This window comes from Manacus vitellinus, unplaced genomic scaffold (assembly GCF_001715985.3).
Source record: "Manacus vitellinus isolate BGI_N305 unplaced genomic scaffold, ASM171598v3 scaffold_14_pilon, whole genome shotgun sequence".
Lineage (NCBI taxonomy): Eukaryota > Metazoa > Chordata > Aves > Passeriformes > Pipridae > Manacus > Manacus vitellinus.
The window spans coordinates 13,341,049-13,357,773 of record NW_021939063.1 but is presented as its reverse complement, the minus strand read 5'-3'; the positions used below and the strand labels follow the sequence as shown (position 1 = coordinate 13,357,773).

Here is a 16,725-nt window from a genome sequence, read left to right as displayed (position 1 = left end):
ACAGAATCATTAATCTACGGTTCTTTCAAACAATAAACTGTAATCAAGCAATTTTTGATTAATGCTTGTGTACATTAACTGCCTTTTAAACTTGGATCTTTCATTCGTTTATAGGGTCAAGAATAGCAATTCGATGACAAAAACTGCAAAGCAAAATCTCAATTCCCGACAGGCAAAAAAGGAAAAAAGAGAATTGATAAATTAGTATTCACACTTAATTATTATAAAATTATTATCAATTTAAAGTGCTTAAAATATTGAATGCTCTGAATTTTTAGGTCTGACATCCAAGTATCTAATTTGGACATATATAGCACAGTGGTATAAACTCAAATACTATCAAAGCCTTTGCACATAGGCCATTAATAGATTATAAATTCATTGATTTTATTTCATCCTTTCCTAGTCCTTTTTTTTTGTTTTCTGTGCTGCTACTTCTCATATTTGCTTACCATCTTAAAAATAAGTGCCTGCTAAATACTAATACTAAATATGATTTACCATTCTGGTCCAATCGCCACAAAATCTAACATTAAAACCTCAAAACTGGCTTCAAAGTAGCAAAATGAGGAATTTAAAGAATAGTGCTCAGAAAATACTACACAGAAATGTAGAAGGCTTGTATAAAGACATCTGTTTTATTATTGGAGTGTATCTCAAAGCAGGTTTTGCAGGCACATTTCTCAGCCATCGATTCTATAAAGGCTCATCAGTTTTAGGAGCAAATTTGAGAGCATGGCTTTCAGATAACAGGGGCTACATTACACAGCGGGTTAGAAAGAGAGGATAACTCTAATCATGGTCTACATGATTAGGTAATCTACAGAATTTTAAGAATCAGATGCCAGGAATGATCAGTCTATTCACAACCATTCTGCACTTGGCATACTCTGGATTACTGGTGAACATGGAATAGTTGCAGGAGGCTGTATTTAGCAGCGTGTTGGAACAGCAACAGATCTGTAGCCGATACAATTGGTACTGAGGGTCGGGCTCCGTACAATACACCCATCCTGGGGGGTATTCTGGATTAATTTTGCCTTATCTCCAAGACTGAATTCCTTTTAGCATTTTCTCTGTGTTGGAGGACCTCCTGGAATGTATCTTTCATTTAAGTTCAATTAAAAAGGAATTTGGAGTGCCCACTCCAACATCATTTCTGGATATGAACCATAGTGCAGGAAGTGGGAATGATGAGGAGGATTTGATTCAAATCTTCATTCCTGATCAGAACTAAAATCCCAACATAGGTGCACCCAAAGACTGCAAAAAATGCATTTCTACGAGGTCAGCTCATAAAAACATGTATCAAATTTGGTTACAGCACAATTCCCCTCAGTTTTGTGGCATGCAAGTATCTTTTTAAAATCCATTCTTTCAAAAAAAAGAAATAAAAAAATAAAAAAAAAAGTCCTAATCTCCTTTTAGCCAAAAGCTTTTGCAACACAGGCAACATTAAACACTTGATGAGTTAAGCTTTTCTGGCTCTCTTCCCGCAGTAGAAGACCCTTCCTGACAAGGCTCATCACATTTCCCTTTCATGTGCTGCATGCTAAGAATTAATGTCTTAACTTGGGTTAAATAAATCTACCGATAACCTGCTCATCTCTTCAACTAACTTTCTGATGACTGATTTACATTACTCTCCTTGTTATCTATGGCTACTAATGGGTCATTAAACATGTAACTTCTGGCTCTGAATTGTGAAACTGTCCTACTTACAGCAAATACTTGCACTTACAAATATTATTTTCCCATTGTTACAAAGAAATCTACCTGCTAAGCAACGACATTTCATTCAAATCAAGGACTTAGTCTAAAATCAGAATATCTCGGAGCTTAGAGAGATTTTTATCTGCTACTCATTTTCTAGGAGCAAACACAGCTGAGGACTAATCTTCCAAATTCTCCATACGCAGAACAACTGACTACAGAAGAGTTTTGTGCATGAATGATTTGAAGAACTGAGCCTATAACCAGAAAGCAGAAAGATTAACAGTGGATTCATTTAAGTCTTTGGTGTATAGAGCTTTAGAAGGTCTTTATGTTTCATTTGTATATTCAAAAAGTTGAATAAATCTTAAAAATTGCTCCAGCAATATGTATCTATGTCAGAGGTCTATTTTCATAGCTATCCATAACAGAAAGGGTCACAAGTAACCATGTATCACCCAGCTATGAAAATGACCATAAAGCCCATCTCACCATTTGTTCTATTTGTATATAGTAAGGTTAAAATCAATCAGAAATACTGGAGATGGGGGTAAGCAAAAGGTTGTTTCTGACCATCTACTTTACAACACCCAGACCAGCATTAACAGGAGTAAGATGTTTCACCAGATACTCATGCATTCTGAAGTTTTATCACTAGATGAAGCGGAAACTCAATGCTTCTTACAAGAAGTGGTCCGTGAAATCAGATTTGCAATGCAAAAATTTATGGTCCCCTTTGTAGTGAAAGCCTGTGACATGTTATCTCACTTAAGTAACCAGTGCCAGATATGCAACTTTTGTTATCAAGTTACTGTCTCCCAGAAATGCATTTTTGGCTCTTTCAGTTGGTCTAAAGACCTATTTTAGACTATGATGGTGGCAGATAATTTTTCTACTGAGAAATATAAGATAAATGTAAACCTCTATATGTGTTGTATATTATAACACACACATTCAGGGGAAGTGAGGGGGAGAGGTTTCTGTAGCTAAACATGATCTCGAAAAATTCTTCCATATGTGGAAAAGACTGCAAATCTAACATATAAATATAGATATATATAAATATACGCACTGAGCAGTGTGTATACATTTATATCACATTCATTAAACCTCAAAACATAAAATAAATTCATTTCTATAAGCAAAGGAGAGGTATAACTTTTCAATATAGAAAATCCATCTCCTGGAGCATCATAGACGACAAAACCTATTTTCTACTTCTTGCTTTTAATACAGGTCAGGTTCAGCTGGTATTTTAGTAAATTAAAAATTTAGCATAATTAAAAGGTAGATGAAAATTAATCTGCCTATAATAAAATTACAATTAGGAGGAATAAAAAAAGAATTAACAAATATTACAAATTTCTATTGGCTTTTACTGTCAATGAGAAATTCTGAGTAGCATACAATGTTTGTAACTGCATAATGGCAGCATACCAAAATCCAGAACTAGAGTATCCCTGCAAGATAAATTCAAATCCAGAGCAGATTCTTCTGGATTTCAGGGCTCCTTCTTTTGTTCCATCACAAGTACTATGCGTCTTAAAGTAATCCTCAGGTTTGAAACCAATCATATTAACCTCAAAATGTGGGCAAGCCTCTGTGGAAGACTATTTCAGTTTTCTTTTGAGGGTAAAGTAGACAGAAATACTTACACAGATGTCAGAGGCAGGAAAAATTCTCTGTACCTACTGAAATAATGACACGATAACACTTTCTGACTTTTAGGAAACACTTAGACAGAAATAACATCCTCATTAGAAGAGAACAATTTGCCATTCAGTAGCAATTTTATAATAAACACTATAGCTATGATAACTGCATACAATTTAATTGGAAAATTGATATTTTAAAGGTGACCACGATATAAATAGGATTTCACTGCATTCAGTTCAGCAAGTCTGTACAACAGGTGATGTGAATCACAAGTTCTTTGTTCCAGAAGAATAACACGTGTAGCAAAGATGAAAAATCAGAGGAAATACTTAAAAATGTGAAAGCATTTATATGACTAATTTGCACTGCACTCCTGAGTTCTCAAAAATCTAATTAATTCAGCACAATACTAGTTATTTACAGTGGATATGCCTAGGATTGTTTATACTGAATGTACTGACAAGCAAACCTTGCCCTGCCCAAATTCCTAAATTAAATAAATCCATGTGACTCCAACGAGCTTAGTGCAGGCTCAGCTCTGTGCTAATGCAATTGCATATTTCCTTGCAGCTTGAGGCACCAGCAGAACAAGTTCACATACATTTAGTGAACAGACAAGAGCAAGCTCACACCTGCCCAAATACAATGTGTAAACACACAGGATAAAGAAACACACAGAATATTAAACAAAATCTGGGTCAGGGAGGAAGCCAACATTTCCAATTTACTGCGTTATACAGCTATATCATATCATATCACTCTATACGACAATGTCACTGGTGCTTTGGGTTTTCCCCTGCTTTTTTTTTTCCTTCTTTCTTGAAAGACAAAGTTTCAATGATGTAGAAAACTCCCAAACAAGATATTTCAGTTTTCCAGGTACTAAACTTCTGCTCTGATTGAACTTTCTACTCACAGACACAAGGAGTTTGAAGAATTGTATGCTTTTCAAAGAACCATGGTTATTTGCATTAGCTAAAATAATCGGTTTCGGTTTACGTTTGTCCGGATTTTAGGTTGTGCTGTTTGGTTTTGTGTTGTTTTGTTGTTTCTTTATTGTTTGGCTTTTTTTTTGAGGGAAAAATCTCAATTTCAATATTCCTGAGGCCTATTCAGGAGTTTGAGGTTGGCAATTTTCCAGTGTGGACACAGAATATAAGGCATTATGCTAACAGCCAGAGCTGCCAAAATACACAAAGTAGCATGCTCTGCCTTCTCCACAATTACATACGGATCAATACAGTGATCTGTAGATCAGGATCCAGACACTAAAATAATAATTGTTGCTTGACTGTCCTATGATTCTGATTTCAAAGTCATCTACCTCAAACAAAATACCATCTGACCTGTTCAGAGTTTTTCACATACCATCTTTCAGCAACTCCGAGGACATTTAGCAGTTCCAGCTGATGAACAAAGACCCGTTGCCAAGACCAGTCACCACTTTACAAAAGAATAAACACATTTTTTGAGAGCATATGGTCGTCTTCAAAAAGTTAGTTTGTAGTGGCATACTAAAACTACTTGGCAACAGTCAGTTTGTTGTCAAGTTTCATGCATCACTGCATGTGATTTCGTTTCTCAAATGAATGAGTTTACCAGCATACTTTCAAAAAGCCTGCTTCAAAATGACATGCATGTAATACTAAGACAGCTCTGTAACAGTTGGCTTTGTGACTGGAGATAAAGTCCTGTCCCATCACTGTCCTGATAAGGAGGACTTTTGCTTTAGAGACCTCGAACCACCTTTTAGGTCTCCTTGCTGAGATCTCAAAGTAATAGAAAACTTGTTGTTGAGTTTGTGTCCAACTACTTCTAAACACCACTACCTTGTAGAAGGGCCATCAAAAATGTTTTAAGTGGGAACAAAATCTCTATGTAGCCACACAGGATTAAAAGATGTAAAAGGACATCTTTTTACATGCTTAGACACCATGTGACATTCCATCCCCAATTACAGCTTCTAAGAATAGGGCCAACTTTTTGGAAAACAGCCAGCTCCTAAAGCCTTATGGTACACCCTGTGATATTCACATTTTTCTAAAAATCAGATTCTTTTTTATGAGAACATAATCTCTCATCATAAAACAAAATTAAAATATATTTGTAGCCCTGGTGACCATAGAGTAAAGCATTCAGCTTTGAATCCACTACAGCTTGGGAATTGAGGAAACTCTTAGGAGATTAGAAACACGGTACATTTTATGTCTTTAAAAACCCCAAGTACAATGGGAAGTAAGAAGACTGGATAGTTCTTATAATAATCAGGTCTGGCAATAAAGTCTTAAAGTACAAAAATTCTTTGGAATTCTTTGGAATACTTTCAGTCTTCCACTGTGTGGATGCAGAATCAAGTCCTCAAACAGTCTAATTTCCTATCAAGAAAGCCATCAGACCAACTTAAGTATATCCGAGCCACACACATGTCATAGATTGCCTACACTTCTTATTAAGTCCCTTTTTCATGTAGAGAAACTGCTTCTAATTGAAATAATCAATTATAGTTTTTTACTATGTCGTAAGGAAGGAACTGTACTTAAGACCTTCAACCACATGGCAAAGTTCTCCTGAATTTGAAGAAAGTCCTGGGTGGTGGCAAAGGAATGCTATTCATTATGTGGAGAACATCCCCGAGCTAGAGATCTGTCATATGTGCCAGTAAGTTAAGGACTGTAAGGATTTTGAGCAGGAATGTCAAATGCTTACAGAAATTATTAGTAAGTGAATATGGGGGACTAGAGCCTGAAACTCAGAAGAGGAAACAAACAGGAAGAGACAGAGAGGCTCCTGAGATTAGAACACAAAGGGAAGGAGATGTCTCAATTTGACCAGACTGGTGGTTAGCAAGGCAGAATTCCCTGTTGGTTAGTAATGTGCAGTCCTGTTCTGATATTAAAAGGACAAAGTTGACAGAAGGGCTGCAGGGCAGGAAGGCAGCTGTGGCAGGGAATACAAATGTGCTGATTCCTAACAACTTCCAACAGTTACAGCAATTTGCTTCAAGAGCACACAGTCACTTGTGTGACACAGACAGGCACTTCCTTCAAGATATTTTCCATACAAGGAAGAAAACCGAACGATGATGTGGGTAAACTGAGGCCAAGACAAAAAGGTTTTGAGGAAAAACAGTAAGTATGTAGAGGTGAGAAACATGAGAAACATGGAGCTAGACAGTAGGTTTTGTGATGAAGTCTAAGCTACAGGACAGGACAGCTTCTAAATCTGGAAGTTCAAATTTATTTAGCCATGGGGGTTTTTTGTTCCAAATAGATCTTGGATACAACGATCCAGATTAGATTACTGTAATGCACTCTACAAGGTGCTGCATATTACAACTCCTTGGAAACTGAAGTTAGTATAGAATGCTTATTAAGCTCATTTTCATGCTAGGAGTATTACACCCACACTTCAGGATACACACTGACTGCCAAAATGTTTCCAGGTGGAATTTAAGAAAGATTGCCAACTCTCAAGCTAAAACTGAAGAGAATAAATTGGTTTTTGTGCAAAGCTGCAAAATTATCTTTTCTTCTGAGTTTTTTAAAGACTACTAAAGATGGTTACTACTGCAATGCCAATAGCATGGCAGCACTCAGTCTCCATATATTTATTCACATAATAAAATCAGATACACCAACATAACCAGGGATCACATCATGACTCACTGTAACATGACCATGTGTATGGGCAGAGGAGAGTTAGAATCTTCCTACTGTTCAAGAAGTTTTCTTACAGTTTCACCAGAGATTAGGTAAAACAAGGACATACAAGGGCAAAAAAGGTCACCAATCTATGCCTCTCCCTAAACAGAAGAGCAAAAAGAGGGAATAAAGGCAAGAAAGGACTGGAAACTTGATTTTGCTCCCTAGCAGCAGCCAGAAGACCTAAACACATCCATTACATCTGAAAAAAAGGTGTTCAACTGGTTCCTTCAAGAGAAGTCAGAGAAACTACTCCTTTACTACTCTAGAGCCATGCTGCCACATGCTGCCCATGGCAGGATATGAAATCAAGTAACAATTGTAACAAAGCCACGATCTTTAAAAGAAATGTCAATACCTGAATACGACAGCTCCTCACAAAAAGTAGGCTTATTTCAAGCAGGATGTGTGCATATATTTCTTCTGAGAAACTGGAGGTACACCATTCTCTTTAAAAGGAGTACAGAAATATCTTGTTCTTTGTTACAAACATGTCCTCCAGCGCACATGTACATACTTTTACAGACATATATAACAACATGAAGCTATTTCTCTATAGAAATGTAGCATGCAAATTAGAAAACTCAGTATTATCTATAGAAATTAGAAAAGTTTCAAGATTAACACTGTATGTTCAACCATACCTCTCCAGAAGTTGTGAGAAAACTTTCAAAACTCCTCCCTAGCATTCACTAAATTAACTGGTATTTATGTTACAATATGCACAACTTCCTGGTCACCTTACAAAATTAAAAATCTCCTCAGATGATCTGCAAGGTTATTATTCTTTTCAGTTTATTCTGTTCTTTTAAACCACATGTTGGTTTATAGCCATCAAAACCCACATATCTAGATTTTGTGTGTAATACTGAATGGGAAATGCAGGTTTCTAGAGCACATGACACTGAAGTAGCTGCACAAATGAATGCCATACAGAATGGTAAATACAACACAGAAAGGAAAGAAAAAATAAAACCTGGGATTAAAAAATGTAAGATAAAGCAATGACCAAAGTTCACTCATGATTATCTTTGTCTGTGCTGTTCTCAAAGGTTATTTCAGCAGGGATTTTGCTATGGATCTCTTATTTGCTTGCTTTGCAAGTAAACATATGCTGGGCTAATTGTTCACAGTCTGTGGAAACTTAGGGAGCACTTCAGGAGAACACCTATTCCAAGTCCAACACGAGGTGAAATAAAGCTATATTCATCTAACCTGTTCTTAAAAATCTTCAAGAAAAGACCTTCCATTACATGTATATGAAAGAATGTCCACAGTTTGTTTCCACTTACAGATTCATTAGACTCAAAGTGAAAAAGTTTTCTTTTTAATAACTAACCTAGTTATTCTTGGCAAAATTAAATTTACTGCTCCTACTCTTTCTCCACTGGGCACTGGAATACAATTGATCATCGTCTCCTTTATAACAACATTTTATGTATTAGAAGACTTATGTCTCTCTTTTGGTTCTTTCTAGACTAAACAAACCATGTTCTTTAAGCCTTCCTCACAGGTCATGTTCTCTAAAACTCCTATCATTCTTGTTGCTCTCCTTTTGTCCCTTTCTAATTTGTCTGTGTTCCTTAAAGCATGGTGATCAAAACTGTATGCAGCTTTTCAGATGAGGTCTCACCAGTGCTCAAAGGAACAAAATAATTGCTTCCTGCTTCTTTTCCAGCATTATACCTATCCCAGAATTAGATCCAAATTCATTGCAACGGTATTCCATTGTGCAGATTAGATTCCTTTTTCCATGCTATTACCTCACCAGTGCATGTGACTTCTCCCTTGTAAAGGGACTTGTCTTTACCAAATTTCAAATTACTGATTCTAGATTTTCTCCAGTTTATCATGACTGGAGGAACTTTTTGAGAGTTTGACTGCTTCTACTATGCTTGGAGTTTCTTACAGTTTGATTCAAGATCAACACTATTAATGGTTTTTCTATTTCATCACTGAAATAATCTCTAAAACAATACTTCTGTAACTGGTCCCCCTGTCTGACAATGAGCAACAGAAAATTTGTCTGTGGCACATTGTTTGTATCAGCTGCTCACCCATATCATGATGATTTCATAATTATTTAAATAAAAATATTTTTTACAGTTACAGCTTTTATTACTGTAATTCATTTCACATTACTTGTTAATTATATTACAAAATTATGTATTTATTTGTATATTACAAATACATGGTGCGACAGTGTTAAAGGTATTATGAATTTAAAGTATGTCACAGCTACCACTTTCTTCTTTAGCCACAAAACCTTATCAAAGGAAATTACATTTGCTTGACATAACTCTCCTTGACAAATAGAAGCATAATAAATAGAGGATGGGAATGCTAGACCTGCATTCTGTTTTAGAGAGTGGTCCAAAACCGTCACCTGGGAAAAGTGCAAGAATAAAGTGAGTAGTGATAAATGACCTCTTATCTTAAAGAATGTAAGGCAAAGAAATAGTTTATCTGGTCTAGGATAGGAAGCACCAGTTGATGATGATGAAAACAGGGTAAGGACCAAGCAAGTATAAAGTGGGCTGATATCCACTGAGATGGACAGATAGATAAGGTCACACAGTCTGATACACACATCAAGCTACTGAAAATGAGCAATAAAGAGATTACTGGCTTTCTATTGATTCAATGATTAAAAATAATTTGTTCCATAACTTTCCAGGGTCTAAAATAAAGCGATTCATAAATCCCCATATGTTTTATTTATAAAGATGAGAAGAGCTTTGCCTTCCTTGAGGCTCCAAGGATCTCCTATATCCTGCATGAGATTGTTCAGTATAATCCTAAATAATTCAGAGTAAAACTGAGAGTACTAGTAAAATAGCTAGTATTGTATGTGCTCTATCTTTAATCATGTACCTATTTCCATCATTCATATAATGCCTTTATGTTCTTGAAGATCTTCTGATTTTTGTGATGCTTCTTATCCATTCTTTTCCCTGATTAACCTGTTACCATGCATTGAAAAGCACCTTCTTGACTAAATGTTTGTTCTCTTATATCATCTTGTCCCTCAAGTTTTTTTCACAGGTTCAGATTTCTTGAAGTAGTTGAAACCAGTGTCTGGGTTTCAGTAACACTGCAGTGGTTGTTACCTGTTTTTTCACTTCTCTTCATTCTGTTTTTTCATTCTATTCCTTGCATAAAGTCAAAACTTTTTTTAATTCACAGACATTTCCAGATAACTTTTCCTTCTTTTATAAACTCAGCCAACTTATCTTTGTTAATCAGAAACAGAACTAAACCAAGACAGCAAGTCCTTAATACCCTTCTCCCCTTTCTGACAGAAAAATTTTTCTTAGAATGTTCCAAGAATTCAAACGATTCTGTGTTGTGTTGTTCAGGTTTTGGGGTTGTTTTTTATTTTTGAGTTGATATCCAAGAAATTGAGTTTTCTCATACCTACCAGTTTCTCTCTTCAGTACAATTCTATTGGTCATTCTGAAAAAAAGCATCTTTAGCTTCTTTGCTTCCTATTCCCAATTAAGTAGTCTATCATACATTCCCATTATAACTTCATCAACGTTTTTCCCTTTTACTTCTACCCAGACATTATGAACTTATAACCTCTTTTAGTATCAAACAATGACTTTTCATATAAAAGCAATGCTTAATTTTTCTTCAGGGTTCTCCATCTGAAAATTAGTTACTTGTGTATATAGACTGTTTTTCCTAGTGCAGATAAATAAGGCACCAGACAAAAAGCCAAAACTTCAAACTATTTCAGGGATGTAAATAAATACCAGAATAAATAAATAAATAGTTTCAGTTCAAAGAACACATCACTTGCTTATTAATTCTTTGGAAAATTTATTTTATCTTGAGAGAGCAAAATAACAAAATTATAAAACGGAAAAGTGAAAAACGAGGTGACCAACCTGATCTGGAGAGGGTCTGTGGTTGGAGTGTTGTGGCCTCCCAGGAGATCGATGATGGTGGTGGTGGTGATGGTGGTGGTAGTGGTGATGGTCATCATCATAGTTATCTGCCATCAGTTTCATTCTGTTTTGTGTCTGTTTAAGATGTAAAGTAAGACAATTCTATTACATATTGGAACATATTATTCTAACGGGAGTCAGAATTTTAGGAAGATCTTGGCTCTCCTTTTTTTTTTAAAGTCCAGACTGCTGGCTTACAAAGAAAAGGGAACAGAAATAGAAAAATGAAGTATGTGAATACATCCTCTGTTTCAGCTTTTACATCTGTAGAATTGCATAAAAAATTCAGAAAAGTAAACGATCAAGGATGTTGCATCTGAAGCATGAAAAACATTCAGCTTTTCTAAATTTATTTAGAACAGTTTCCAATTTTTTGCACTCTAATATTATGTCTTAGCAATTAACATTTTAAATCTCGCTGAAAGGAATATTAAGTGTACTTCAAATATTTACAGTTAGCTTGTATACAACAATCATAAACAGTTATGCTAGGAGTTCTACTTTGGCTTACTTATTTTAATTGTACACCAGGACCGCCCCGCTAAACCATAAGGAAAATGAATCTGAAAACTAACTGATAGACACACAGGCACTCAGAGAAATGACACATTACTGAATGGAAGTAAGTCTTAGATACAGATCTTGAAAAAGAGATCAACACTTCAGCTACAGTTGTGTACAGATAATAAAATCTATGTCACCATGAGATAACAAGATACATCACTGCTCTTTATCACTGTTACAATTATTCCATACCATGAAATACATGGACTGGAATAATTCAAACCTTGCTCATAACACCAAAAATATCTTACTACCAATTGTCTGATACCAGTGGATACAGTCCTTATTTTTTTGTGTTAGTAGGACTGAAGACTGTCACAGGCAAACCTATTAAACTGCAATCAAGTTTTACTTAATTTTGCACTAACGAAGCCCAGAAGAAAATGCTGTCAACTCTCAAAAACCTCTTCCAAAATAAAAATAATCAACTGGAGACATATACAATTATTATCACACAGTTAACTGAAGGAAAGATAGCAGTCTTAACACACTTAATGTCATGCACCATGTACAGAAACCCGGATGAGGATGCTGGTTAAATACACTAGCCCAGGACTAGCTCAAACTAATGACTCTTAAGCAGATTAATTTAAATACAACTCATTTGTTTGGGTATGTTCGTTTATTAACAGGTCTAACTGGCTCTCAATTCAAAGTGCCCATGAGATACCTAGTGTCCCATAGCTAGTATCTGGTAAATTTACTTCCAGGACTACTGTAATTTGATTTTCCTATGAGAACAATCCTATATCAAATCTCTGATTGGAAAATTTCACTGGTAGGTATATTTTAATAGAAATGTAAAACTCAGCAATTGATAGTAAATTACCCAATTTTAATGCTTTTTGCTAAAGTTGAAAAGGTATTTGGGAAAAAAAAAGGCAAACTAAATATTCATATTACATAATATTTGAACTTAACTAAATCTAATGCAAGGAAAACTATTAACCAGAGAATCACAGGAAATGTGTCTTTTCAGCAATTAATTTTTTTCCAGCTGTCACAATGCTTCTCAAGCACTTCGTGTGACGTCCATTAGAAGGATCATAGAATACTACTTTACAGGAGGGGATCAGTACTCAGTCCAAGTAGAAACAAACCAACCGACCCAAAACCAAATCCTTAAGGCATCCACAACAACAAGATACAGAAAAAATCACAGATCAGATGTGCACCATTGGAATTTCTGAGCATCTCCATAGCACTGGAACAACATGTTCTCAGTGTGCTACAGAACAAGAGGATTCTGCACAGTTCATTTTCTCCCCCCTCAAACGAGAAGATGGAAGCATACAGCTGTATGAATTTCAGCTATGACTTTATACCAGTATTTCTAAAAAGACCATCTCAATCTGAACCATCCTAGCTGGTCTTTTTGTCTTTAGATCGAAAGAGGAAGGCCTTTTGAACAAAAGAGTGGAAAAGATGGAGAATTAATAGACAAATAATAAGCCACTTACTGTAAACACTGTAATACCCTGCCTCTTTAGGGAAGCTCCTAACATTTTATTAGTTTATTTTCCTATCAATGAACAGCCTTAAATTTCCTACCTTTCAACTGTATTCCATAAAAGAATGCAAAAGTTAAACAAGATGATATATGCAATCCTAAAAGTGTCCTCTGTAATGAGGTGTTGGGGATTAGACGTGTCATGGGATAAGAACTGTAAATGAATGATGTCATCTTTCTAATTTGGTGCTGAAATATAAATAAACTACTTCTAATGTTTCTTCCTTTTGGATGCCAGATTGCAGTAAAATGTGCACAAAGAAATGTTAATGCTCTAGTAGCCCTCTTTTAGTCTGTCTGCTCTGGAAGCAAAATATATGAGAAATGTGAAATGAGAACTTCTTTTCCACCCAAGTGACCATCGAACCATCCAAACTTTTACATGACTTTTGACTGTCATTAATTTCTTAAAATTATTCTAAATACTTCCCAAAATATTATTTTTTAATGCTTTTTGGTTTTATTTGTTAGCTCTTCACAATGATAACAAAAACGATTTTGAGGTTCTGTTTGCCTTTCCTTCAGCTACTGCCAGAGCACTGTACTTCCACACTGAACTGCATTTTCCAGGCATGCTTAGCTTTGACCTAAGAAGTACAAACATGGTATGATTTCAAACTTTTAAAAGCAGGACTTTTGAAGAGGATGCACAGGAAGATTTCTGGAAGAAGAACAAAAATAAAACCGTTCTGAGGAACAATACAATCCTTTTCATATCCTCCTAAACAAAAATCTGTAACATTACTTCTGTTTGCTCCCCTTGCTAACCTCTAATCTTTAGTAGGCTTTGAAATGCCAGTTATATTTTTATTTGAGGAAGAAATTAATTAACCACACTGGAATTTGTTCAGGACCCCAGGACTTCACACCCCTACACCTACATACAAGCACATACATAGACACACAGAAAGGTGCTTTATCAGACAGACAGTAAATCCTCATGGTCTGGGTCTACATCAACACATTGAGGGACTGCCTCAGTACTGTCTGTCAGGGCAAAATACCACGTACTGACAACAATATCTAATATTCCATATGAGTTTTCTGGATGGTCTGGAAACTGGGTTCTCAAAATACACAATTAATGAAAATTAGAGTGATGATCGTACATGCATTTAAACTGCACAGTATCTAATGTGCATCACCTGCCACCCTGCACTCCTAATCTGAAATAGTTATAGGTCAAACTTTTATTCACATTTTCCTTTCAAACTTGAAAACAGGGTTTCCCAGAATTTACATAACTACACCTCTGACAACGATTTTTTTTTTGAAAATGCCTGGTTAACAACAGGCCCACACCTGAGAAGGAGCAGGTTTTAATTTCGATTTATACTAGAGAAGAAAAACATGTTAACTTGTAAAATACAACAATTAATTAACTGCATCTCCTACAGACCATGTATAGCCTTATTAGTTCAAGCTTAAACAATGTCCTCAGATTTTTCTCCTTTAAATTTATTGACTACATTCAATAAATACTGCATCCATTTTGAAATAAAGGAATGATCAAGGAATTAAAAGCAGCTTAAATGTAGGTGCACAGGTATATTAACCCTTAGGGTTTGAAACAGTCGTCTTTGATCATTCAATATCACTATTTGCTAAGCTGTCAAGGTCATGAATGGTATGTGTAACTGAATTTTTAACCCACTTACCAAAGAATTTATGATCTAGCACTGTAAGAAAACTGACAGATATTTCTTGTCCTCCTAAAATTCTGTTGAGTTTAAGTAAGGATATACCGAAGTGAAATGAAAGTCTTTGATTGACTGGTAACAGACTAAATAGCTTAACAGCAATCTGTAACTGTAAAACTATAATATTAAAACTGTCTTTTAAAAAATATTTTATCAAGGTGGCAATAGGGAACTATGCTTTGATCTGTCATCTGGATCAAGTTAACAACAAAACTCTCATGAACGAGGTTCAAATGAGGAAAAATAGTAAGATCTGTTGCTCTGGGATATAGGTGTAATACAATTCAATAGCTATTACTTTCCTTTGGATTTTCTTCTCAATCTCTCTTCACTAAATGGAATTTGAAATATTTCTAGAATATTCACTTTCAATAGAGTAGGATTTTTCCCTACATAACTGGAGAAGGAGGCCTGCAAGCTATCCTGGAGCTATCCTGAGGTCTAATTGTTAAAGCACAGAATTTAAAATCTGGAGCCCCACCTTCTGCAATTGATTCTGCAATTGCCTCTTTTGTTCAATGACACAGAAACTCTGTGTCTTGCAATCTCACTGTTTGAAAATAAACATTCTACTCTTTCCACAAAACACTCTGAGAACTTCATGTGGCAGGCTTTAGTTCTAACATTCATGATTTTTAATAATAAATTATTTTATCTGAGCTTTTTTTTTCTCCTAAGACAATATCTTAGAAAACACAAAAAGGTAATTGTCTAAAAAACTGTGTGTTTCACATATAGTGAAACACCATATAGTTGAACAAGTTTATCCAGAAGTTGCATAAATTTAGTACGTTAACCTGGATTTAATGAAAACATGTGCAACTGCAATTGGTTTTCCAGTATGAATCCAGTGCTTCAGACTTGAATTCCATTAACTGAGAGTTAACAAAATGTTTGCCAACTAAGTCAGCTCCGTACTCACTCTCTACAAATAAAATCAGTTTTCATGTTAGAACAATATTTTTACACATTCTTTGAAAACTGTTATCATCGGAAGACAAGGGAAGAATTTCTTATAATTTCTACTGCTGCATCTCGAGTTTATAGAGATACCTGCACCCCACATAAGTGATTTGATAATAAGCCAAATAGTGAGATTAATTTGCCACCTAGAGAAGAGACTTAAGAGAGATTCCTCCACAACGTTCCAGTTTAAATTTTTTTTAACTTCTTGATATACTTAGGGATTTTGGGGCACTGGTTCACTAATTACCTAGCTGAAGTAGAAAGGAATATTCTAAGGCTGTTACTGTTAAAAAGCCAAACCTTGAGACTGCTCTCTTTTTAATGGGAGCACACTTCTTGAGACAAATTGTTAAAACATACCCACCAAGTATGGTTTTGACAGAAGTGTTGTTTCTCCACAAGCCAAAAGATCTGTTAATCAGTTATTGCTCTGAAGGATCTTTTGCCAATATCAGAGCTGCATGGAAGAAGTGGACTTCAGTATCTTTTAGAGTATTCTAGAGATTGTATTACTTTACCCTAATTATCCAGATCACTTTTAACAGCATGATAATAACAACATCACGCTAATTATTTCCAGAATAAATCGTACTTTTGTCTTCAGTGTTTAGAAACATACAGTAATATTCATTTCAGGCTTTTTTGTTGCTTATGCAGTGAGCTTTTAGACACCAAGAAAATTCCAATAGAAAAAAAATGAAGTAATGAAGACTCTAAGTTTGCAAGTACTCATCAGTAACTGAAAACATTACAGTGTGTTAACCAAGCAGGAACTTCAAATGCTAAATAACTATCATAATCATAACTGTATGGGTGTTGAAATGCATCACCATGGGGTAGACTTATGTTTTACTGAGTGCTTTAATTATGTTTTTTCTTTTTATAACATCCCTGTAATGTAATCTGGTCTTACATTCTTACTCTTAACTACATTTTAACATGGGGTTTGCTGCTTTGTTTCC

At 35.3% G+C, this 16,725-nt stretch overlaps 1 protein-coding gene across 9 annotated transcripts in view; it reads right to left on the bottom strand.

Moving 5' to 3' along the window:
* ERC2 (ELKS/RAB6-interacting/CAST family member 2) overlaps window positions 1-16,725 on the bottom strand; it is a 424,893-nt gene that overhangs the window by 112,519 nt on the left and 295,649 nt on the right. For all 9 annotated transcript variants that reach the window (XR_001920133.2, XR_001920134.2, XR_001920135.2 and 6 more), the window contains one exon: window positions 10,964-11,098. Coding sequence is in view for 1 of the 9 variants with exons in the window: in XM_018068536.2 (XP_017924025.1) it covers window positions 10,964-11,098 (135 nt within the window). In the remaining 8 variants the exon portion in view is untranslated. The remainder of the gene's footprint in view (window positions 1-10,963; window positions 11,099-16,725) is intronic.